General features: G+C 41.5%; 1 protein-coding gene and 1 long non-coding RNA gene across 5 annotated transcripts in view; one reads left to right on the top strand and one right to left on the bottom strand.

Annotated features, from left to right (window-relative positions):
• The window catches only part of FIGN (fidgetin, microtubule severing factor), a 126,245-nt gene extending 122,643 nt beyond the window's left edge, over window positions 1–3,602 (bottom strand). For both annotated transcript variants that reach the window (XM_083577236.1, XM_083577237.1), the window contains exons 1-2: window positions 2,827–3,602; window positions 1,741–1,940 (exon numbers count right to left, since the gene is read on the bottom strand). In XM_083577236.1, the coding sequence (XP_083433362.1) occupies window positions 1,741–1,765 (25 nt within the window). In that variant the 5' untranslated portion in view covers window positions 1,766–1,940; window positions 2,827–3,602. The remainder of the gene's footprint in view (window positions 1–1,740; window positions 1,941–2,826) is intronic.
• LOC310745362 overlaps window positions 1–25,353 on the top strand; it is a 409,990-nt gene that overhangs the window by 136,658 nt on the left and 247,979 nt on the right. The window lies entirely within an intron of this gene.

Here is a 25,353-nt window from a genome sequence, read left to right as displayed (position 1 = left end):
CAATGCATCATGTTTTTTCTTTTGATATATATATATATATATACACACACACAAACATTCAGTTGCAAAACTGATTACATTGGTGCTCTCACACACTCTCATCCTCTTCACCCCTCCCCAAAAACTCGGCCGCTTTCAAAATCACTCTGCTGGTCAAGATATTCTACTAGGAAATTGAGAAGTAGAGGTGGGGGTGGAGAGAAGGAGAAGAGGGCAGACCCAGAGGGGTTGGGGGGAGAGAATAAAGTGCACAAGTGCCATACAATATACAAAGCAATGTCACCCAACCATGATTACTGTGTATTACTACTATTAGAATTATCATCATCATCATCCAGGAATTGCATTTAAACAGTGGCCACCATCCACCCCATCCAATTTCAGCCCTCAGCACACTATCCAATTCCCGATTTAAAATTTATAAATGTAATATCCTCATCACAAGCAGCAGGTCCAATCTGCTGTGAATATATATTACAGCTTTAACATCACAGAGGGAAATCTCCCATCTGGCAATCACATTCGCTCCAACAGCTCTAGGAAATAAAAGCGGGGGGGGGGGGCAGGGAGAGAAGAGAAAGAGAAAGCCGTGTCTTCCTGCTCTCTCCCCCCTCCCCCTTAAAAACATGTCTCAGGGCAAATTATGTGCATCTAAAATAAACAGTTGCTGTATTGATCGCCTTAAAGTCAACAAGTTCCAAATGCAAAATAAATAAATAATAATCAGATAATCATCCCTATTGTAACAGAGGCTCAGGGTTACTTTGGAGAGATATAGGCACCTACTAGCATCAGCCTAGGAGTGGACATTTGGCACTCAAGCTTTGCTTTGGATTCAGGTTTGTTAGGAAAGATCAGTGGTCACGTACTTAAGCTGACCATGAGGTTTTGCTCTGTCCTTATTTGCTTCTCCCACAGACTAGTAAAAGTGAGACAATTCGCTTCCTTCTGTCACCCCACAAATTCCTAATTTTTGCATTTGTGCGCAAAACAAAATCTGCTGTTATACTTTCTCTAAGCTTCTGTAACTGGACTTTTGTAAACTGCAATATATTGAAATCCTCCCTGCCCCATTTCATCAGATCCCTCCAGGCCTATTTTTTTAAAGGTGTTTTGCAGAATGTGGCCTCTTACAATCATTTAAAAGTATGTTGCAATGACAAGCAGCTATATGGAAAAAAGGACAGAAAATACACAGGTCGTTATTAAAACTGGAGGAGGGAGGCGGAAGAATTGGTTATTGTGCACCTATGAATCATCTTATTTTCCTATCCTGATCTAAAACCTACAAAAAAGTAGAGGGAGAAAAGATATAACGGTAGTATAGAGTAAGAAACAATAACTATTACTTTAAAATTTAAAAGGAAACATTTGCTGTGAGTGTAGTCATAGATATGTTCAGGGTTTCCCCCCTCCCCTTTTTACAGTCAGTGAGTTTACTAATTTGCATAGTATTTGAGTGTACACAGTTCACTTTTGGTAACATGCAACTTTAGCATTGCAACTGAGAACAAAAGTAACACTACAATCAAAGCAGAAATCAGAAACAAAATGATAACACACAAAAACTGCTTATTTACACACTTGAAGCTTTACCATTAACATCATTTATCTCTAGCCATATCCACATGCAAAGTCCTCAGATATTTTTTTTCATCATGCGCTTATAAAATTTATCTAGATGCAAAGAAAGAGAGAAAGAAAGAAATAGAAAGACATAGATCCCAAAAGCAGACATACCATAAACACTGGTGCTACTGATCATTTCTTGCTGGCAGCACAAAAAAGCTGAATTGGATTTTTCCCCCTCTTCCTCTTCTTCTTCTCCTCCTCACAAGCAGGAATTCCAAAGGTTGCTTTTCATTAAAGCCACTTTTCCTCTCAGCTATCAAATGTCACTGCCTTGAAACGTGGGCCCTTTCGTCAGGTATTCATTTAACCTACATGCATATAATTAAGTGGGAAAGCAACATCAACAAAAAGGGGATCTCAGATCACAAGAGAAGAAAGAAAGGGGGGGGGGGAGAAGAGCACATGACCACGAATACAAGTCCATGTCAATTTCACTCACTCCCATTGAAACTAACAAGAGCTCCAGGGAGAATAGTAATAGGATCAGTGGATTGTATATACCATTAAATTATACATCTTTCTCTCCGTTCCAAGCCAACAATACGCCCACCGTGCTGTCCCCCCTCCCTCCACGATGATGTGCTTACATTTTACTGCATCAGCTTCTCTTGACATATTCACGCCCCCCCCACCCTGAACTAAAACACGGCAATTTAACCCTAACTTTCCCCTTCCGCCGATCCTCATTCACACTAATTTGCTTAAAAGTTCGTTCCCCCAATACACCTAACTCGCATCTTATCCGCGCGTTCCTGCTTGGACTCCAATTTGAAAAAATAAAAGAGACCCACTTAAGCGAAAGTGGATTTGGCGGCGGGGTGGGGTGGAGGGGGAAGCTCTAAATCTCGCAATCGCGAACTCTTGGGCTCCTGACTATTGTTAGCAACGATCAAGGAGAGGGGGGGGAACCATCCACCGTGATGCTATCTCTTTACTTTCCACGCTGCGCTTAGATGAGAAAAACGGAACGGGGGGAAAAAAGAGAAAAGAATAAACCAGTCTGGAGCATGTCCTATATTTAAATATAGATTTAAAGCATTATGGCTTAGATTTAATATTTAAAAGGCACACGCACAAAATTTAAAGCGCCCGTAGCCGCCTGGGATATATTTAAAATTATATAAAATTTTAAACAGAGCGGGCGGGAGGGGGGGGGGAGGATGAAGAGAGACGAACGGCGATGGGAGATCTTACCTGGAGGTTTGGTAGAGAAGCCCGGTAGGTTAGAGCAGCATCGATCCTATCTGTTCGCTGATGAATGGGGGCTCGGGTTAAGTGAAGGTGCCTATGATTTGAAATCATTCCAAGTTTTTGAAGGGAAGACTGACTGCAGCCTCTGCCATGTTGGAATTTCAAACCCAAAACAGCTGCTTCGCAAAGAGCCAGCATGCCAGCAGCTGAACGCCTGCGCAGAGCGCCGCCGAGCCAAATTCAAATCACTTTCACACTCGGAGCCAAAGATCAGTTTTCAAAAAAGAGAGAGAGAGAGAGAGAGAAGAAGAAGAAGGTGGGGGGGATATCGGGAGGGAGGGAGAGAGAGAGACGCACCAGATTCATGGGCAAGAAGAGGAGGAGAGGAAGCTCAATGGCCGCGCGCTACTGCCGCCGCCGCCGCCGCACCACCACCACCAGGCCCCTGGCTGCACAGGTCAGGTTACATGGTAGGGGCTGTCGCTTGCAAGGAAGCCTGCAAACACTGCCTGGAGGTGGCCGGGAGGTCATGGCAGAGCAGCCAGGAAGCTCTCCCGCCCCTCCCGCGGCCGCCAAAAGGCGAATCGGGAACTTGGGGAGTTGGGATCCCTGCTCCCAACCTCGCCTCCGCCTCCTGCAGCAAGAGAAACACTTCTCCCAGCTCGGGCACTTTCCCTGCAGCCGGGAAAGCGCCATAGCCCGTCCCATCCCCCCCAACCCCCCCACAGCAGCGGCGGCGAACGTCTCTGCCTCCCCCCCACCCCACCGCCCGGTCCCCACCTCGCAATAAGCAACAACGGCAGCGGCGCCTCCAGCTCCAGGCCCTACCGCAGCTCAGTGGCAGTAATGCCTCTGTGCAGCCCGCTCGCCGTCGACTCAGCTCCCTAGACTTTGGGATGCTGCGCGGCGGCAACAGCCGAGAGCGGTTGAAGCAAGAGAAAGACCGGGAAAGGGGGGGGGGGAGCCCGATCCTGCTCTGTGTGCTTGCTCGCGGGTAAAGAATAAAGTCGCACTGTATGCTTATGGAGCTTTCCGCACCCCCCGGGTAAGAAACTGTGTGCGGCAAAGGGGATAGCAGCCTGAATGATGCAGGATAGCAGCAGCATGGGGGGGGGAGCGAAAAACGACCAGAGACATTAGACTTTCTCCCCTAACAGTTGCATTTTATTCCCGCTGTCTCCACTTGAAAGTTCCTTTGCGTGCAGGATCCCCTGCTCTCACTTGCTCCAAATGACGTTTCACGGCACCGTCCTGCACAAGTTCTTTCCTCAGAAAGAAATTTTCCGCTGGGTTGAAGAGTGTTCACTGAGCAAATAAAGCCGCACTTCTTTCGGAATAGGACCCAGTGAATTCAGTCGGGGCTTCATTTCTTAGTAAATCACTGCAGTGGATACAGATGTAATATCCCATTAAACTCTTCAGAGTGTTTCTGTTTACTGTACTAGGATAATGCTGTGGGGCTGCAATCTTAGGTATGCTTTCTTGGAAGTTCTACTGAATTGCTCTCTGTTTAAAAGGACTTCCCTGTGGATCCAAACTGGCAGCACCATCTGAGGTGAGGTGCTGAGTACACCAGGAATCTCCCACAGGATACATGGGAGTGGGAAGACAAAATATACCAAGGCTGCAATCCTAAATTGCCAAGGACCAAGTCCTGTTAAAATACTTGAATTAGTTCTGAGTAAAAATACTTTGAGGTGTGATGTCATTAAACAGGCTTGCTTGGAAGTGAGTCCAGTTTGCATTGTGATAGTTGTAAACATGCAAAGGGTTTGGCTGTACCTCTTGTGATCCTCTGTGTTATCATTTGCAAGTGTCAGTTTCTTCACCTGTAAAATGGGCATCGTTAATACTAATTTTTAGTATAATCTCCAAGAGTTAATTTGAGCCCAGACTGAACAGAGATAAGTCTCTGGAATCAATTTTTATACAGCAAGTCCCATCTCTCCTTTATCTCCTATTAGTGAAATACCCCATAATTTGAGCTGTGAAAGTTGATTAGAAAGAATCTAGCCATCAGAGTGGCTCCTTGCAAATCCCTTGCTACTTACAGCTCAGGAAACATGCCCAGCAGCTTCAGGGATTAAGTGTTTAGGATCAGATGGCCACCGCACCTTCTTGAGAGGTATGGATGGGTGCGTGCTGGTGCTTTGATATCAAAAAATACATGTTTGCTTATGATTTGATATCTCTTTACAACTGAATGATTCATAGTTGATTATGTGAACTACCTCCATTGACTTTTACTGCATTTGCAGTGATGTGATATGATAGTTCTGTTTGTGTTGTTACAAGTGCCTTTGTTGTACCTCACATACAAATAATCACTTGCCTGTTTGTTAGTTAGTTTGTTAGTTTAATTGTTGTTGTGTGAGGAACATGCACAGACAAATCCAAACCTTAGAGTTAGAACCTTTTTGATGGAATCCATTCTCAAATGCTTTGCTGCAGGGACCCACCAATGGTCTTTTGTCTTCGAGCAAAATCCACTTGTCACTTTCAGTGTCTTACTCATGTGCATATGTTGGATGCAATGAATACTTTCTCACAGTCCATTTTGGGAGGGAAGAGTTATGTTGCCACATTGCATATGCAAGTTAAAAGCCCAGACAGAGGATCTAACACAGGGAGTGGCATTTTATCCCATGTTTCCCTTTTATCGTTTATATTCTGCACTAGTACCTTGAGACACAGAAAATAAGCCCCAGTGATTTCTATAGAGCCTCCTCCCCAGGAACTGGGCATACGATGGTAAACTTTTGGATTTTCTTCAGGTTAACGCCAGTGTACTTGCAAAGCAGCCAGAAGGCGAGAAGGTAGAGCAACTCAAACATCTCCTTAATGTGTATTCAAGTGCCAGAAGACTCAATGGGACATTTTGCATGCCAGAATGGCAAATTCCCAGCTCTATGAAAAGGACTGTCATAGAAAGTAGCATGGAATAGTCTTCTGTCCAGTATAAAAATAAACATCCCATGGAGCTTGTCTTTGTGCTGCTAGAGGTAGTTAACAGTGCAGTCCTAAACATATCTCCTGAGAGGTACCGTATATCCCACTGAGTTCAGCAGGACTTCATCTCACCCGTGTGAGTACAGAATTGCAGCCTTAATGTGGGACTTGTCAATCCATTATGTCTTACTCATGTGCATATAATTGTTCACATTGCTCCAATTTTATGTGTATGGGGTTGTTGTTTTCTCCTGCAGGATTGCCAAGCTCTTTCTTTAACTACACTTCACCAACCATATAGCCCAAGCATGTGCATGTTTGCTCAGATAAAAGTCTAAATTTAACTCAGATGAAAGTCCAAGTACCATGCACACTTACCGGCAGCTGTGTTCCAATATACATTAGTGTATATTATTAACTTGCATGTCCATCAGTTAACTATAGTTTTCAGTTAGGTGCAATTTATATTCATATGCTTCCTTTCACAAGTCTCTCCTTCCCTTGCATGCTGTATATAATACACAAATAATACACAGTCCATGTTGGTCCCTTCCAGAGTAGATCCTATTAGATTATTAAATTATTTCTCATAATATATGTAACCTTTTACAGCTTTAAATCTGTATGGAAATATGTGCAATGTTTGGGTTTGTAATCCTTCCTGGGACCTTGTGGTAAAGGATGAGTAAGAAATCAAATAAGTAAATAAATCGTTCTCTGCATTAGGAGAAACAATTCCTGCATGCTCATAGCGGGAAAGGGATATTTCCTTCTGATATCAGCCCCTCATGCCTTGTGGGTTCCCTAACCTTGAGCCCCCACGCTGCACATATTTCCATATAGATTTAAATTGCCCTCCAGACACTTTGGATTACAACTCAGCTGCAGCCATGGGAGTTGTAGTCCAAGAAACTGGAAGGCACCAGGTTGGAGAAGACTTTCCCACATCCTTACCTTGTCTTAGGGAAGCCTGATTTTCCTCTATGGAGAAAATAGCTCCAGAGATGTTTATATCTTCTTCCTGCCAAGCAAGAAGGCCAAGCAAGCACCTGCTGCTTTTCTTGTACATCCTCCCCAAATGAATGATCAGTGCTGTCAGCTCTGATGGCACTGGTTGTGTATTTGTGGAAGGGCCACGGGTAAGAAAGGGTGGGGGAAGAGAACATCAGATCTGAATTTGACACCTGTACTAATGGCCAGGGACAGCCTACAAACTTCAGGGGTCAGCACTCTCTCTATATGTGTCTCTCCCCTGTTACCATTCAAGACTCCTTCTCCTATGACCTTTATTGCATGAAGTGAACATGGCATCAACAGGAAGCAAGGCATTTGTTGCTGTAGCTCCAAGGCTGTGGGATAATATCCCACAATGTTTGGTTGAATTCATCCCTCCTAGCCATTAGGGGGACGGTGACCAGACAGGCAGCCCTTTTGGTCATGGCACTCCATCTGTAGAATGCTCTTAGCAGAGAGGTTTACTTGGAGGCCTCTTTGATGTTTTGTTTTGGCACCACGTAAAGGCTTTAAAAAAATTGTGCAGGCATTTCAGCATATAGCGTAAGTTCCCTTGACTGTGTTTTTATCCGTTCTTTTGAATTTAATGGCTTTGTTTTGTTTTAATGGCCACTTCTTTTATTTTCTTTTATCACACTGGGAGTTTTTAGTGAAGGACTGAATAGAAATCTTCTAAATAAATAAATGAAGCATATCTGTTTAGAAAGACCTTTGGTCAGTAAACAAATATTGTATGCCTATCTGATATAATCTGCTGAGTTCAATGTCCTGTGCTTTTAATTTTAGTGTTGCCATTTTTACATGAGGATGTCATTTTATTTTATTATAGATTATTGTTGTGAGCTGCCTCAAACTTGTAGAATTCGGACACAAATGCTATAAACAAATAAAGACATTTCCACAGGAACATAAGAAGCTGTCTTATTGCTCAGCGAAGCTCGGTATTGTCTCTAACACAGAGATAACCTGTGGCATCCAGTATGGTGCTGGACTGCAGCTCCCATCATCCCTGATCAATGGACATTCTGACTGGAGGACTGAGAACTGGAATCCAACAACATCTGGAGGGCCACAGGGTCCTAATCCTTTTATTTATTTGTAGATAGATGGATAGAGAGATAGATTGAATTTATATACCACCCTAAACCCACAGGTATATCCTTGACTCTGACCGCCCAGGGTTTCACACAGGGGTCTTTTCTAGCCCTGTCTGGAGATGCTGAGAGACCACCCTGCTACTGTCACATAGATTGTCAGGGCTGGAATCAGACACAGGTCAGCAATAAAATAAGTAGATATCAGTTATCAGTTAACTCTTTCTTCAAGGAAACGGACATGCCACTTGGCCTTATGGTCTCAGCAACATGGCCCAGTAGGTCTTGCCCCTATGAAGCAGTTGCCAGGACTGAAGGTCCCTTCCTTTCACCCTCTCTAAATCTCCTTCTCTCCTGGATGGTTCCCAAGCAGTCTCAAACTGTGTCTGTGCACCTCTGATATCTGTTCTGATCTTCTCATTACTTTGCAAGTTCTCGGAGACCAGGGAGGAGGGGAGCTTGCAGCAGCAGGAGAGGGAGACTCCCTGGATTCTTCAGCAATCTCTTGACGCCTCTCCTCCTCTGCTTTGGCCTCGGAGTCTGAACTGCTTTTCACAGGCTCGTCCTGCTCACTAAACCCTGTTGCCCCTTCAGCATCCAGCACCACCTTCCAATCTTTTCTCTCTGACCTCTCCTTGGTGTCCTACCACAAATCCCCTGGCTCTGAACCTTCCTTCTCCGAGGTTTCCATTGGAGGCTCCCCAGTTGGTGCCTCCCACCACACCTCTTTGTCCGGCCAGTCCCTGATATACATCTATGTTGTCAGTACTGAAAGGAAGAAGAATTTTATCATTTGTACACCACCCATCTCACTGGGTTGTCCCAGCCACTCTAATAATGCGTTAGATCAGCCTTCACGGTGTCCAGCCAGCATGGGGAGTTGGAGTACCAAACATCTGGAGAGCACCAGCTTGGCGAAGGCTGTGTTAGGTGTTTCACATAGGGATGCTCAAGCACTAAAGATAGCTCTCTTCTTCCCCAGCACTATTGTTTGTATGCAGAAGGACCAATCCACAAACAGTAAATGGTTTCAATTTATAACAGCTGGCTCACTTAGTTGTTCCAAGATGGGACTAGAGATTTATATTTTTCCAAAGACCATTCAGATCATTCTAATAGGGCAAGTGCTGCATAAACTATATTCTTAGATAAAATTAATTATGGAACAAAGTTCCATATTTCCCTTGCCTCCTGTGCCACTACCTCCTGGCATGTGTGCCATTTGTAAAAAAGAAGAAGAAGAATTCCTGTTCATGTAAAATAAACCCTTTGTACGTGCACACATGCACACATTCTGTTTTTCTTGCTATATAAAGAGATGTCACCATAACCTGTGGACATTTTGACAGCTCTATGAGAGCTAGTGCAGCGTGTTGGAGGAATGAGCTGTGAGATGAATCAGTTTGGATCTCACCTCAACCATGCACTTGGGGAACCTTAGGTGAACCTGTTAGCATCAGCCCTCAGCACCAAAGTAATTTGAGGTCTACTATATTGGCCTACTATAAAGATTTGTTGCAAGGCTCACAGCCTATGTGCTTTTACTTGGAAGTTAGGCCCAGTGCCAAGCAAGAATACAATTCTAGGCATGTCTGCTGATTGCGTTCCAAGTATGGATGAGACACTAGTCCTGCTGATGTTATGTATTTTGCCCCAGAGTGCTTAAATCACCACTAACATCAGCATGAAAGGAGGGTAGCTCCATCAGGTCCCCTTCTGTGAGGATTGCAACTACCATGACGATGGCTGTCTGAGAGAAGAACTGTGTGGTGGGAGCAACCCTGTTCTTCTGGCCAAGACATTGTCACCTGCTCTGTTCCTAGATCTGGTGTTGGATGGAGAGTACTTCCAGGGAGGAACTGGTTTTTATAAAGGACAAGAGAGACAGAACTTATATCAGGAGGCGTTGTTTATATCAACCAGCCAGAAATCTGCATAGACACATCTGCATTAGAAGAATGGTCACTTCAAGAACTTGAGTTTGAGCTTGATTCTGCCTCCTCTCTCACATTCCCTTTTCCTTATGTAAGCTGCTCTGGGAGGGTTTTGACTAAAGTATACATTAATTTTATCATTTCTGCTTCATAAATTATAAAAGAGTATGAAAGAAAGAAAGAAAGAAAGAAAGAAAGAAAGAAAGAAAGAAAGAAAGAAACATTTTATAGGAAGGAGATTGAGGCTGCACTCCTATACACATCTACTCAAAAGTAAGTCTCATTGAGTTCCATGGGGCTTGCTCCCAGAGTAGTATATATAGGATTGCAGCCTCAAGAAAAAATATTTTTAAATGTAAGGTATAAAGACTTCAACTTTCTCCACCAATCTACAGTAAAATGCAACAAATGGAATCAAAGCAAAAACTACATCAATAAAACTGTTTCTCAACCCCTTTATACTATTACTCTACAAATGGATGGCATCACTTAACAATATTGTGCATTAACAATACAATAAGTTCTCTAATAAGTTTCCATGAAATGACAATTTATTTAAAAACGCATCATTTGTAATTCTATTCTCATAAGACCATTTAGATGCATGGGTCTTTTCAATTCTAATAGACCTGCTAATAGTCCCTCACAAAAGAATTTATTCAGGCCCTTGACCTTAGATTGATACAACTGCACCACATAATCAGAATTAAGAGATGAGTCAAAGTAATATTCAGTAGTATCAAGGGGGTCAAACTGGTCCTTCAGCAACCCATGTACCATACATGCGAAGGTGATTTCAAAATCACTGCAGCAGCCCCTTTCCCTTTGTGGTGTCTGAAGCCTTTGTACACACTTTTAGGAACAGTTTTGTCAATAAAATATTTAGCATACTATTCATACAGTCCATAGATTTTCTTTGTGAAAAGAACAACAATGGGAAATCACCATTATTATTATTTTTAAGTCTACTGAGCGGGATTTACAGGAAGGTCTTAGAGACCTGCCAGTATACATTTTTATATTTTAAAGGAACACAGCAGAAACCCCAGATTCAATTCCACAGCAAATGAAAATAGCTGTAAAGTTATATATAAGAATTGATAATCAGATTGAGGTTTTCCTACTGCATACGAGTCAGATAAACAGACCACCACAATCACAAATATTTTCTACGTATCTCAGGGTGTGAGCAAGTGCCCATTTTGCTTGGGAGAGAAGATTTGGTCATACAGTGACCACAGTTTGGATGTAACAGTAAGCTATCGCTTCACATTATGTGAATGAGCCTCGGACTTGTGTGCTTTCCCCTATTATTTCTTCCCTGGAGTGGTTGCAAGAAGATCAAAAGAGTTTGCATCTTTTAAAAACCACTCATTACTCATTATGTCTGAATCTAGGTTCAGCTTTGTGCTTTAGAAAGGGGTAGGGAACCTTTCCCCTATGACTGACAGGAAAAAAACAGTTGGGTGTGGCAGCTGGTACCAGGCATAGTAGCAACCAATGTTTGCTGAAGCCAGAGCCAAAGGGCGGGGGGGGGGGGGGACATATGATCTGCTTCATATAGCTGTCTAGTAGGTAGGAGGAATCAGCAAAAATGAGGTACTCTGACTTTCAGGAATAAAGTGCTTTCTGGTGCAGCAAAGCCACCAATGGATACAACCTATTAATTTCATTAACTCTGTGTTGGGTTATGGCCAAGAGTGTTTTATAAAACAAAGTGAAGAGGTCAACTCATCAGCAAATACAGATCCCCTTGCCTCCAAAGTAAAACGCCATCATGAAAATACTTTACAGCAGCTTAGGTTCAGGCCCAAAGTGTATAAAGGTTTTTCAGAACAGGCTCCTTAATTCCCTTGAATCTGCATTATGTTATGTAGTCTGTTGATGCTTGAATTAATGTGCAAGTTGTTAATCTCTCTAGACCTGGATTTAAAATTAGACAAAGCAATAATTAGTTTGGCACCATCATTTTGCTACCCAGAGAGTAATAATATAGGTCATAAAATACAAGACAGCCTATTACAAGTGTTTTTTTTTTAAACACACATTGTTACTGGGGAAAGATACATAGGTGCAGAAATTTGAAAATAAATTATGGTTAGGCAGCAAAATAAATTAATGGGTTTTTTGTGAATCCAACCCTATGGGTGATCTTTTTGTTTTTATTAGCATTTTAATGCTAAAGTGGCGAAGCAGCCACATCTAGAACCCTCAAGGAGCTGCTGTTACCAATTTGCCAAGCACTCCCCTATTGCATCCATGCTGACCTTGACACTGTTGTGGCAAAGTCAGAGAATGATGGGACCTCGGATACCATTGAGCACTGCTAGGCCAGGCAACTTTCAACTTGTTTCCCCTGAGACTGTGGACTAACTGCTTGGAGTGGTGAGGCTAGTCCTTAAAGACTCCTCATTAAAAAGCCAAATTCTTTGGCCATAGACAATAAATAAATAAATAAATTGAAAACAAAATTCAGGATCAGGATTGTGATTGTGATGCACAACAAGCAGTGTTTTAACCATTTCTCCCCACACCAGTGTCAATGACACCCCCCTCCCTAACTGTTGATACTGGTAGTGAAGCTTTCACTGATATTAATATTTAGAGTTTCTTACATTGCAATCATCACTTTAGAGCCTAGTCTGAATGGTTTCTGAATTCTGAGCTTCCCCCACCTCTAAATATTCCAGAAAACGTGCCTAATTACATTCTGAGAATACAAGCCTGAAACAGGATAAACATGGAATAGCCACATAGAAAGCATAGTCCTTTTGTATGTGCATCTCAGTTTGTTTTCAGGACAAAAGACTGCAGAGGAACAATGCAATTGCTTGCATTGGCTACTTTGTCCTGCCTTCCAATCACTCTTGCTTTATTTTTAGTTAAACACGAGAGATCAGGAAGTCATCAAATATCATAATTGGTCTTGATTTCTCAGGATATTTTGAGCTACATGCCATATCCAACAACAGCACATTGGCATATTGTCCTGAATCATTATGTTAAAACATCTCAGTATCCAGTTGCATATATTTTGCAAGTATTTAATTGCATGCAAAAAGCATCACATAGCAACATTAAGTATGTGTGTGTATATACATAGCACTACACAAGTGAATAAATAAACAGAGAGCGGAAGAGATAGGTATAGAATGTAGATTCATTGCTATAAATGCATATATATTCATAACTCATTTAATGCGGAGCTTCTTGTGTAATGCAAGCCACTGATACAAAGTTGCTAATGATAATTATAGAAGTGATGCTGATTTAGTCATTTCAAGAAAGCCATAGAGGCATAATTAGTGTCTGAATGGCCTCAATATTGCATTATTAGGAGGCTAGGGTGAAACTTGAAATGAGAACATCAAGGCTGATAGGAGAAGAGAAAACATGAAATACATACATAATTCATTCTGAGATATTATGATAAAGGTTTATAACCAGAAACAATAATTTGCAGAAAGCATCTCATGTACCACAGCTGACTGCTGCAATCATTTGGTCAACCTGTTAAAGATCAAACAGTATTCTTCACTATTCTCAGTGGTATCTTTGTAATAAAGTAGCAGCAAACAGACAATGTTTGCTTCTGGTCAGTTTTAAAGAATGTTCAGTTTATCAGTAGAGACTTTAATCTCAAGCTTCATAGAGTACAAAGCGAACATTGATCCTACTGTGTTGTCCTTTAGGCCACAAGGCATGAGCATTTTTACATTCATTTGTCACAAAGCAAAAAAAGAAAGAAGGAAGTTAATACTTTGAAAACACCAAATACCATCTTTTAAAACAGAATAATTTCCTATTTCTTTCTCTCTCTCTTTCATCCCCCAACTCATCTTTTTTTTCTTCCTGCTATCTGATTAGGCTTCTGTTCCACCATACTTCACAGTTGTAACTAGGGGAGAAGAGCTCCAGTGCAGGATTTCATGATTCTGGATTCCCGCCAAGTCACCCATTAGCTAGTGACCTGGTGCTCGTGTTGAATGGAGCAATATCATTCATACAGGTCCACTGTTATGGGTTCTGCTGTGAGTAGCCTACATGAAGAATGGCACTTTACCCCAGTTAGGTAAAGAAATGTGTCACAACCAGAGTAATTATTTCTGGTGAGACCAGGTCTGCAGATGAAAAGGAATTAGATTAAATTCACACTATGCGTGTCCTGCAGTTTATTTTGCATCTTCATTTACAGAAATAAAACAAAATGAATTACTTCCTTGACCATGGAATTGTTATTTCCCCCACCCCCCGAAAGTTGCTGCAAAAAGAATAGTGTGTGCAGCACAATAGGCCTATGCAGGCATATCTTTAGCAGAGTGAAGGGGGACAAGTATGCTAGCTCTTTCCCCACATTACAGACCCTATCGCTTTCCCATGAGTTGGATTGCTTTTGAAGTGGAACACCTACTCTGCTCATGGAGGTTGCTCATGACCAGGCCACACTAACCCATGATTTAATTATACAAAACGTTGAGCACTGAAAATGGCTCAGAAAGGTCAGCTGGTTCAAAATGTGGCCACCAGAGTCCTGGATGCCAGTGTGGTTTTGACCCCACTTCAAAGTGCTGTTTTTTAAATATATAAAGCCATAAACAATTTGGGCCTGAGCCAGTTGAAGGATTGCATGGAGCCACATCAACATGAACATCCTCCAAATTTGCTTCTTTACATTGCTCTGCTGGCAGATTATGTCTCATATCTTTGACTGGGTGTGGTTTTTCATGTTGTTGTTACTGCCAGCTTAGTAACTTTGGAGATATTGTTGTATTAAATGTTTCTATATATTGTATTGTCGATACCGTATTGAATTTTTATTATGGGAGCTGCCTTCAGTGGATTGTACTCAGAAAGGCAGCCTATAAATATTAAGAAAAAAATAATTAATTGATTGATTGATTAATTAATTAATTTCAGGGTTTAAAATCACACAGGGAGCCTACATGAGTAGGCTGGCTCCCCACTACAAATGCTTGCCTGCAACTGAAGGAGAACAATAAGGGCAGTTATGGGGGCATGGGGTGGAGATGGGATGCTCAACCCCACACTCCTTCAGGTAACAGCATTTGGAATTAGGATGACTAAATAGGACTAGTAAATAAATAAATATTCCAATAGGGCATAGGACTGCAGCCTAAGAACACCTGTATTTCCTATTGGCTGATGCTTAGGTAGATATCCCCTCACTGCTCTTGGTTTTATAATGGGCTCCAGCTGAGCTTCTCATTAGCAGTCCGTTCCCTCTTCTGTTTTTCATGAAACAATGTGGCATAGCTGGTCCGGATCCACCACTAGGTATGGGCAAATCTCTCGATTTCAATTTCTTTCATTTTCTCATTTTTCCAATCTTAAATTCAGTTCTCAACATTTCTGCTGCCATCTGTGATTTTTAAAACTTGCTGCGGACATATATTTTTTTTTAGCACTTTAGTGTGAATTTTCCCCAACAGACATATTTTTGCAAACAGTTTTGACTAATATACACATTTTTGCAAGATATGTCTGCTAATATACCGCATATCTGTATATGCTTTCACAAATATATGTATCTATATGCACACTTTATCCTAATATACACATTTTTGTACACATCTGTTGGCTGAAGAAGGACCACTCCCATCATCCCTGATCGCTGGCCATCTTGGTCGGAGATGGTGGGACTTGGAGTCAAACAACATATAGAGGGCATCAGGTTGGTTGGGGAAGGCTGCCATGGGGTATCAGTAGTTTTGGTGTGTTTCCTCTCCTTAAGAATACATCTTCACTGGACAGTATTCTCTACCAGTGGCCTGTGCTTGCCCCCCCCCCTTAGCTCTTTCTCCGTTATGGTTGAATGTTGGTTCCTCAACAATGACAGCACATATTGGCGCCACTAAGGTGCTTTCCTCTGATACGCTTTTACACTTCTAGCACCAATCATATGGCTTTCTTTTAATTGTGTGTTAGAGCTTGTTTAGTCCAAAGCAATAGTGACAAGATGTCTCTCAAGGCCAGATAATTATCATTTATTTTGTGGTGCCAATAGAGAGTCTTCAAAATAAGATGAACTCAGGGGTATTGGCATGATTATTATTTTTCAGAGAAGCTATGATCAGCCTTATTCTCAGAAGCAGCCTACAAGAAATCTGTCAAATTTTGAGGATAACAACCAAATTCCCTCATGCAAATTTTATACTAGGTATCCAGCAGATGTGATCTCTGGTAATGAAATATGTGTATATAAAGCTTAATTTGGTTGTTCGTATCTCAGGAGGATATTGGGATGGGGGGAAATACCCAACTTGTAACACATGTTGGATTTTGAAAGCCATCCTTATAAACTTATATGTGCTTGGCAACTGTGTCCTGTTTAAACTGCAATATTGCCTTGTGCCTAGGTGGGCATCATGCCACTCTAGCAGATGGGCATGAGTTTAAGTGAGCCAGCATAGTAGTACATACTTTTCAGGGTCCAGGCACCTATCATACCTGTAAAAAGCACTGCATCTAGGATTAAAGAGCTATACTAGTCCCCTCTAAATCATACACTGATTTGAACAGATATCTAGGATACAAAGAATGAACGGGACTAAAAGTCAGAACATCTACTATATATTTTTGGAAAATAGTTTGTCTGTCTGTTCTCTGTAAGTTTGGCTGCCTCTCAGAATATCACCACCAAACTTGGCTTGAGGGTTCCTGAGACGGAGATCTTTGTTGACAGTTGAGTGCTGGGCGCCATTTTAAATCAATATGCTGCACCAAAATGTGACTTCATCTGTTTGCTTGCCATAAGTTCATCTGCCTCATCACAAAAGTAATCACAAGAACCAAACTGCAAGACTTAAATGACTCTGAAGGTATTGTACCCTAAGGCTGTTGGATGGTGTCTTGTACACCTTCTTTCGACAACTCCTGCAGCCAAGCTGGTGCCAAATGTATTGCTCTGCTTTCCTTTGGACCACATTAGTGGGGCTGAGAGGGGGATATTGTTGTATGGGCAGCTCAGGACCTCCATACACACTCTCCAGGCTTGCGCCCCAGGGACATCAATTTGGTGCTGCTAATGCAGTGGTTTGACTTCACTCCTGGAGGAGCACTCCATTGTCTCTTGACAACAATATTGTGTGGAGGGACCCTCAATGTGTATAGTTACGTAGTTTTCCCTTGCTTGACTGGCTTTTCTTTCACAGATAGCTGTGTCGGGGGGGGGGCAGGGACAGAACAGTGCTGAGACAGATTGGGACCATAGCAAGTGGGGAGGGGGCTTAATCTTTTGCCGCCAGTGTTGTCCTGATTAGAATCACCCATCCAATTGCTAATCTCACAGGGAGGAAAGTTCCTCTTGACACCAATGAGAGCTTCCTTCTCATTGCAAATAGCCAGCACTGGGGACAGGAAGAACTGTGGTGGGGCAAATGAAGTTCTTCACACACTCCCTCCCATGCTTATTAAGCCAAAATAAGCTACAAAATGGCAAAGAATGTGAAAAACTTTTTTTTTTAACATTTCTAGTTTTCTTTGTTTTCATTTTTTTCTGTGGATTTTATCATGCTGCTGCTTTTAGATATGTTATTAGCAACCTTGGAAACATTTGATTGAGAGTCAGGGTTTACATTTCTTAAATACATACATAAATTAGTTCAGGAAAATATAAACTGGTAGGATTGCGGAGGCATCAGACACTATTATATAAGATGCTTAAGTCTGCATGTACCACACAGTCTCATGAACACTACCACTATTGTTTCAGATGAGGATATAGGCCTTTACCACTCCCTTGCAGTTTTATTGACAAATTCCCTTTCTATTTTGTGTAAGAGTTGAAATTCAATGATAAGTCATATATTTTTTTTTTTTAAAATATATTTATTAAAGTTTTCAAATAAAACATATATCAAATAAGCACTTATCGTTGTCCATTTAACATCTTTCAATTGTTACATGGGACTCCCCCACACCTCCCGCATACACTTACATCATTATTAAATTATTTTCAAGCAAATTATCATTTAACTCATCTTAATTAATAATCTTAATTTGGTTTGACATATAATTCGACTTTAAATCTATTTTAATGGTAGACAATTGTCTGCACTGGCATCCTATTCAGCACTCAGCCAGATTACAATATTTTTGTAAATAAGTCTTAAATTTCCTCCAGTCTTCTTCCATCCTTTCTTCTCCCTGGTCTCGAATTCTGCCGGTCATCTCGGCTAGTTGCATATAGTCCATCAGTTGCATCTGCCATTCTTCCACAGTGGGTAGCTCCTGAGTTTTCCAATTCTTGGCAATTAATATTCTTGCTGCTGTTGTTGCGTACAAAAAGAATGTTCTGTCCTCTTTTAACACACTCTGGCCGACAATACCCAGGAGAAAGGCCTCTGCTTTCTTAGTAAAGGTGTATTTAAACACCTTTTTTAATTCATTATATATTTTCTCCCAAAAGGCCTTCACTCTAGGGCAGGTCCACCAGAGGTGAAAAAATGTTCCTTCATTTTCCTTACATTTCCAACATTTGCTATCAGACGAATGGTATATTTTAGCCAGTTTGACAGGGGTCATGTACCATCTATACATCATTTTCATCACATTTTCCTTCAACGCATTACATGCAGTGAAGTTCAGCCCAGAGGTCCACAACCTTTCCCAATCTTCAAACATAATATTATACCCAATATCCTGCGCCCATTTTATCATTGTTGATTTTACCATTTCGTCATGTGTGTTCCATTTCAGCAGCAAGTTATACATTCTTGAAAGTACCTTAGTCTTAGGTTCTAACAGTTCAGTTTCTAACTTTGACTTTTCCACTTGGAATCCTAACTTTTTGTCGTTTTTAAACACTTCTTTAATCTGAGCATAGTGTAACCAGTCTCGCACTTTGTCTCTCATCTTTTCTAAACTCTGCAATTTCCAGTTGTCACCATCCTTTTCTATTATCTCCCAATATTTTGGCCAATTGGCCTCCATATTGGCTCTTTTCCGAGCCTTAGCCTCCAGGGGTGACAGCCACCTCGGAGTTTTATTCTCCAGTAAGTCTTTATATTTTGTCCAGACCAATGATAAGTCATATAAGCTCGCTCTATAGAGAATCTGTAACACTGCTCCCAGGCACACTGCAATGATTGGAACCACAAGCCAAACACGTTTTAGACGCTTAAAAATCTCGCAATCTACTGCATATATATAATGGAGCTTTCAGCTAGTACACTGCAGCTACTCATAAATGCATTTGCCTTAGGGGCATGAAATCAGAGTAGTTATTTGTATTACACTGAAATAGCCATGGCTACAGAGGAATTTACATAATAAATACACCTGCCTGCTTTAAAACATAGTGTGCCACTTTTGCAATGTGTGTGGGTAGTGGTGGGGGTAGGTTAGAGAGGTATGTGTGTGTAGAAAACAGATGCAGATTTCAAAGTTACCCAAGCAGTTTATTCAATAAATGCTTGAAATGCTGCTGTGTTGTATTTTAACATGCAATCATCTGATAGCCAAAGGATGGTTCCAAATTTACGAATGATATTAAGTAAATTTGGCATTGCAATGAATGCTGTTCACGTTCCAGTCAATGGTCACTTGTTGTGGCTTTCAAGAAGATTAAAATTTGGTAATTTTGCATCCCTTGTAAGAATGTCTCTTTCAGTATTCAAAATTATACAAAAACCAAAAAGAGAGAGAAAGAAATGCATCAAACACCACAGCACCACAAGATAGTTTTTAAGTGAACTCGACAACTTATATCCTTTTACTCTCTACTTTGTTATAACTGGTTGCCCTTTTAACAGTAAGAGACCCCTCAGGATATTAAAACATGACTGCAAATGAAAAAAGGTGTTCAGATGCATCCTGTTCATCTGGACATTAAAAGATTATGTGTCAGTCTGTTTTTAAAAATGTAAGCAAGTCTGATAACTCAGACCCTCTCCTGATGTTAGCAGTGTGGAAGCTACTACAGCCTGTCTTCTTCCAGCTCTGCTTCACTAAAGCCAGAAGACCTTGGCCATATAAGAGGGAGCCCACAGCATGGTTCCATTTCCATGTCCTTCCTTCCAGAAACTGGAACATTACATATACCAAGCTACTTCACACCATAGAGATGCTTAAAGTTGCAGGGGAGACAACCTAAAATTCAGTCTAATTTTGTGACTTGCAAATATCAAAAGCTACACAGTCTTTCTGACATAATAGAGCCCTCTTGCATTAACTGTGCTGATTAATACGACATAGTAAGGTTAACATATTTCATAGGATGGACTTTGTAACAGTATGTGACCTCTTAAGTCAACAACTGGAGGGTTCTGTACAACTCAAAAACATACATATTTTTTACACCAAAAGAGGTCCAATAAAATATTTAGCACACCTATTTTTCATTGCATATATTCTACAACATCTAAGCAACAGCTGCCTATTTCAACCTTAAATAGTGGCCAGTGCCGGCTTAGTCTTGGGTAAGCTTTGTTTGATTTATGAGAATCCTCTGAAGATTGATGTGAGATAGCATAGTCTTTTATCTGGTTGGTCTTCTGTCTTTCTGGTTTGGCTTAATTCCTTACAACACTTTTGACTAGTGCTGCCTGTATTCTCAAGGCAGAGTTTTCTGTTCTTCTTTTTTTAACCACAAGATCATTCACAAGATTCCATGTTTCTAATTTACTGAAAGTCGCAAATCCTTGCCACACTCTCACAATAATGTCTGTATTATAAATTATTTGAACTCTTGCAGTCAATCACTTTCAAACACAAAGGTAACATGGCAGCACATCTTCCCAAAGGGATGCTGCCTTCTGTCGTTGACTCCAGATATCTAAAATGAGACAAGAATGACACACTGAACATTTCAGCATGGTGATTTCCTGGTTATTAGTTACATTCAAGTTCTTAGTGCAGCCTGGGACATGCAGTTACTATATCAAGGTCTACAGCTTTTTGGCTAAATCATGCTCCCCTGCTCCGTGCATATAAATACATACTCCCACAAAAAAAGCAATTTTTCTGGCCATTTCCAGTAACATGCTCAGCAGAGACAACTTTCCACTGGTATGTTATCATTTAGAGTGACTCAAAACACATGCTTAGCTTGCTTGTTAGGAGAACATCTGAAGAAGAGGAAGAAGAAGAGGAGGAGGAGGAGTTTGGATTTGATATCCCACCTTTCACTCCACTTAAGGAGCCTCAAGGAGGCTAACAATCTCCTTTTCCTTACTCCCCCACAACAAACACTCTGTGAGGTGAGTGAGGCTGAGAGACTTCAGAGAAGTGTGACTGGCCCAAGGTCACCCAGCAGCTGCATGTGGAGGAGCGGGGAAGCAAACCCAGTTCACCAGATTACGAGACCACCGCTATTAACCACTACACCATGGGTAGGCAAACTAAGGCCCGGGGGCCAGATTCGGCCCAATCGCCTTCTAAATCCGGCCTGTGGACAGTCCGGGAATCAGCATGTTTTTACATGAGTAGAATGTGTGCTTTTATTTAAAATGCATCTATGGGTTATTTTGGGGGCATAGGAATTGGTTCATCCCCCCCTATAGTCCGGCCCCCCACAAGGTCTGAGGGACAGTGGACCGGCCCCCTGCTGAAAAAGTTTGCTGACCCCTGCACTACACCATGCTGGCTCCCTGAAATACAAAGAAACACGGACTGTGGCATGGTAAGAAGAAAAAAAAAATCCCTTATCTAAAGCTATCTGAAAGTTGTCAAAAATATTGAGTTCAACAGAAGAAGAATGCCAGGTTCCAAGGACATAATCATCTTCACTGCGCTTGCATGTTTCCTTGGAAGTAACTCCCGTTAGGGTAGTGGGGCTTTTCCCCAAAGAAGGGCATATAGGCATATATGTTTGCTTGGAAGGAGCTTACTCCCACATTTGCCTTGCTGCTTTGGGGGCTTTAATTCTCAGTGTCTTTACTCCAGAGGACCCCACTTTAAGTCATGTATGCAGTAGTATCAAAACGTTGTAATCATTGCTTGTTTTCTGCAGTCTCTTTTGTTCAGCTATAAACAGGTTGGGTCTTTTATCTGCAGGGCTAGCAAGTGTGTGTGTGTGTTTAATGAGATAGGGTAAATCTCAAAGGAGAGATGGTAAGGGCTCCATCTAGATTGGCCAGATGCAAAAGATGACAGGACTATTGTATATTTAACAGTTGTGCAGTAGAGAGAATTTCAGTTGGCGTAACTTGTTACACAACAACTGTTAAAAGATGCAGGAGCCATGTCCCTCTTGCATCCAGCTACCCTCGTGTCATCAAGAAAGCGGAAAACTGGGAAGCCTGAATAGAACGTTTACCTTCTATCCATGATAGTGTGTAGCATTATCCACTAGACCGAGAACCTGACTAGCACTGTCTCCTCAGGAAAGCACATGGACAGAGTTGATTTGACAGGTCTCTTACCAGTCTGCTATCAACTGAAGGGTGCACAGTACTTCAGATACCTCCATTTAATTCCATGACAGAATGATAAAACCATGAAGCAAATTAGTGGATTTTCAGTCAATGGGTGGTGCTGAAATCTCAGATATGAGATTCCCTGGTACAATCTATGCTAGATATGGGCAGTATCCCCAAAGCATCACCCTTGCCAATAAAGCAAGTACTTGACTGGCTGAGTAAAGGAGAGGATGGAACATTTAAAAAATAAATAATTGCAAGCAGGATGCCCATCCATTGTTCTGGTAGCTGATCAAAAGCAAAATCTGTGTGTATCTTTTTGAGCATAAGAACACAGTATACTTTCAGTTTTAACCCGGGGGAGTGGTGTGGAAAACTCTGTCCCAGTATCAAAAGTTTGGCAAACAATGACTTAAGAGAATAGGGATGCTGGACTATGACTGGCTCAGTTTATGCTTAGCCTTGAATAAAGAACTAAATGATGCATTAAGACATTGGATGATGAGTGAGGCAGAAAACTTCCTTGCTGTGAGGGTGTTTGTTAGAGTCTGTCAAGACAGGAAAGGAATTTCCTGCCGTTTTTGCATTGTGAGTGCCATGGAGGAAAACAGAACCGGCTTTACTGACATGAATGAGATGCTACAATGGGTCACTTGAGATACTGGAATTCTATGGCATTTATTCAACTCCAAACCATATTTCCCTGCTTATTACGTCAGCATGTAATCACTTCTGAACATTTGCTCTACATTTCTGATATTTCATCACTAAATAAAAATAAAAACAATCCACAATTTTTGGGGGAGGGGAAAGGAATTCTGAAGCATAAGCCTTGCCATGCACAGTAGATGTTAACTATTATATTGTCTCCCATCATTAAACCATCCGTGTTTATCAGAGATATGGCAAATTCCTGACCTCTTTAAAAGAAATGCTGGCTGTAAGGTATTCCTTCCATAGCAACTATATTCGTAGCTGCAATCTACTGCAGTCAGTCAAACTAAATAAACCATCAAGAATTCCAAGCTAGAAATGAGCTGTTGGTGGATCTCATTATCACGTTCTCTCTGAGGTCAGATTACTGGTAAATGCAATGTTTTCACCACTGGCGGATTTGCAACTGGTGCTGGAATTAGATTTCGGGGAAGACAACCACCTCACCATTGCTGATGGTGACAAAAAAAAAATCACTCAGAAAATATTTTTATGAGCATTACAGAAGTTCGACATTTTGTTTTCTTGCCAGCTCCTGGGAAAAACCAACTGGTCAGATGGGCTGGATATTTCCCCTTACATCCAAAATAACCTATACCATATATTTGTACATCTAGCCCAGGACTGTCTGCTCTAACTGGCAGCATCTATGCAGGGTCTCAGGCAAAGGTTTTTTCCCCATTGCCTGTTACCTTGAACTCAAGGGTGATGGACCTGTGGCCCTCTGTGCTGGCTGATGGAATCCAGCAACTTTAGAATGCTTCACTTATGACCGTTGTCACTATGGGAGAGAAAGTAGAAAACTCTCATTTCATAGCCAACATACTTTCTCAAGGCAATGTAGATCTTGCATTCTAATTATTAAAACTGAGTTGCATTCCTCCTTTGAAAACAGTCCACAATCATGAATATATTCACCTGAAACTACACTTAAAAAAAGGACAGGAGTTACCCCCAGGTAAAGGTGATTTGGACTGGGGTGTTAGTAAAAAACACAAATGGACCCTTTGTTTCAAACATCTGGTAAGTGTCCTTAACTGTGCAACTCTTTGCATGTCTACTCATGACTAAGTCCCATCAGTTTCACAATGACATACTTCCGGGTAAGTGTGTGCATAAGGTTGCAGCCTAAGAGTCCTACAGTGTGCAACCCTACACATTTTTGCTTGAAGCAAGTCCTACTAGATTCAATGAGGTTTTTGCTTTGTTAAGTGTGCATAGGTTTGCAGGCATAACATTCACTTTGTTATTCCATTCTACAGTGAGGGGAAAAGGCACTTTGTCCTCATGTTCAATTCCACTTTCTCTGCGTTTTAAAAAGAAATATTTCACAGCTGGCTTGAGGTATGCATTCCACATGCGGGCAATGTCTTCACTAAGCATGTGAGCTGAGTAACAATACATGCACAATGCATGGTGTCACTTAGTAATATATCATGGTGTAAAACAAGATTAATGACATCACCCATATATAGGGGACAGGATTTACACTAATATGAGAAATGTATTCATTTAAAGGCCCAGGAATGAGAAAGCTCTAGTGGAAGCCAGGTCACAAGCCACTGAAAGGACAAAGAGACCAGTTCAACTGGGTGTGTGGTTCTTGCCCCTTTTACTGGGAATGCAAAAATCTTTCCTTTTCCTGCAAAGTAGTAAAAATAGGGAATAGAAGATCCCTTGTGGCTATGCAGCCCAATTCCTATGTGGCAAACCATGTGTGAGTTCAATAGGGCTTTCCCAAGGAAAAGTGCCTGGCATTACAGCCTGAGGTTTACTCTCTTTTCTTTCCAAATTTGTTAACAGACTTGCATTTCTTAGGTGTGTTTTTTTTTGGTCAGTTGATATTTTTATTAAAGATTTCTTGGTTTACAAAGGAATGCACAATGTCTCTTTTTTCAAGTTACATTTTCCACAGGTCAGTTTCATTTGTTGAGACATTAGGGTTACATTAGGAAGAAAAGGGGGGAAGAGGTGGAGGGGGCCATGGTGGGTAGGGTGGGGTTGGGAGGCAATGTTTCTATTTTACTTAATGTATGTGTGGGGTTTTGCATCAGCATCGCTTGTGCGGGTTCTCTTTACTATTCACTTGTGCTCCTTTGGTGGTGAGAGAAGTTGGGGTTGGCCTAGGGTGTGGTTGCTTGTTTGTGATTGGCTGTGGTGAACTTTGTTTTCATGTGTGAGCGGGGTGGGTGGGTGTTTTTGGATCAGGTTAGCCATGTTGATTGATTCTGGTTAACAAGCTTATCTCATGAGCTGTGCTGCAAAAGGATCACTTAGGACTGGGCGCAAGGGCTGTCACAATGGGGCATCGCAGTTTGTGGGCCTGTGCCATTGTAATGAATTGGCATATAGCATTCTGGAATGTATTCAGCCCTCAATAAACCCTTTCTGCAAGCACAAGGAGTTTTCTTCCTCTTTCCCTTCCCAGTACACAGCATTATATCT

The sequence above is a fragment of the Podarcis filfolensis genome (assembly GCF_964270895.1).
Source record: "Podarcis filfolensis genome assembly, chromosome: 1".
NCBI classification, from domain to species: Eukaryota; Metazoa; Chordata; class Lepidosauria; order Squamata; family Lacertidae; genus Podarcis; species Podarcis filfolensis.
Note: the sequence above shows the minus strand (reverse complement) of the source record. Positions and strands in the feature narration are given on the sequence as shown.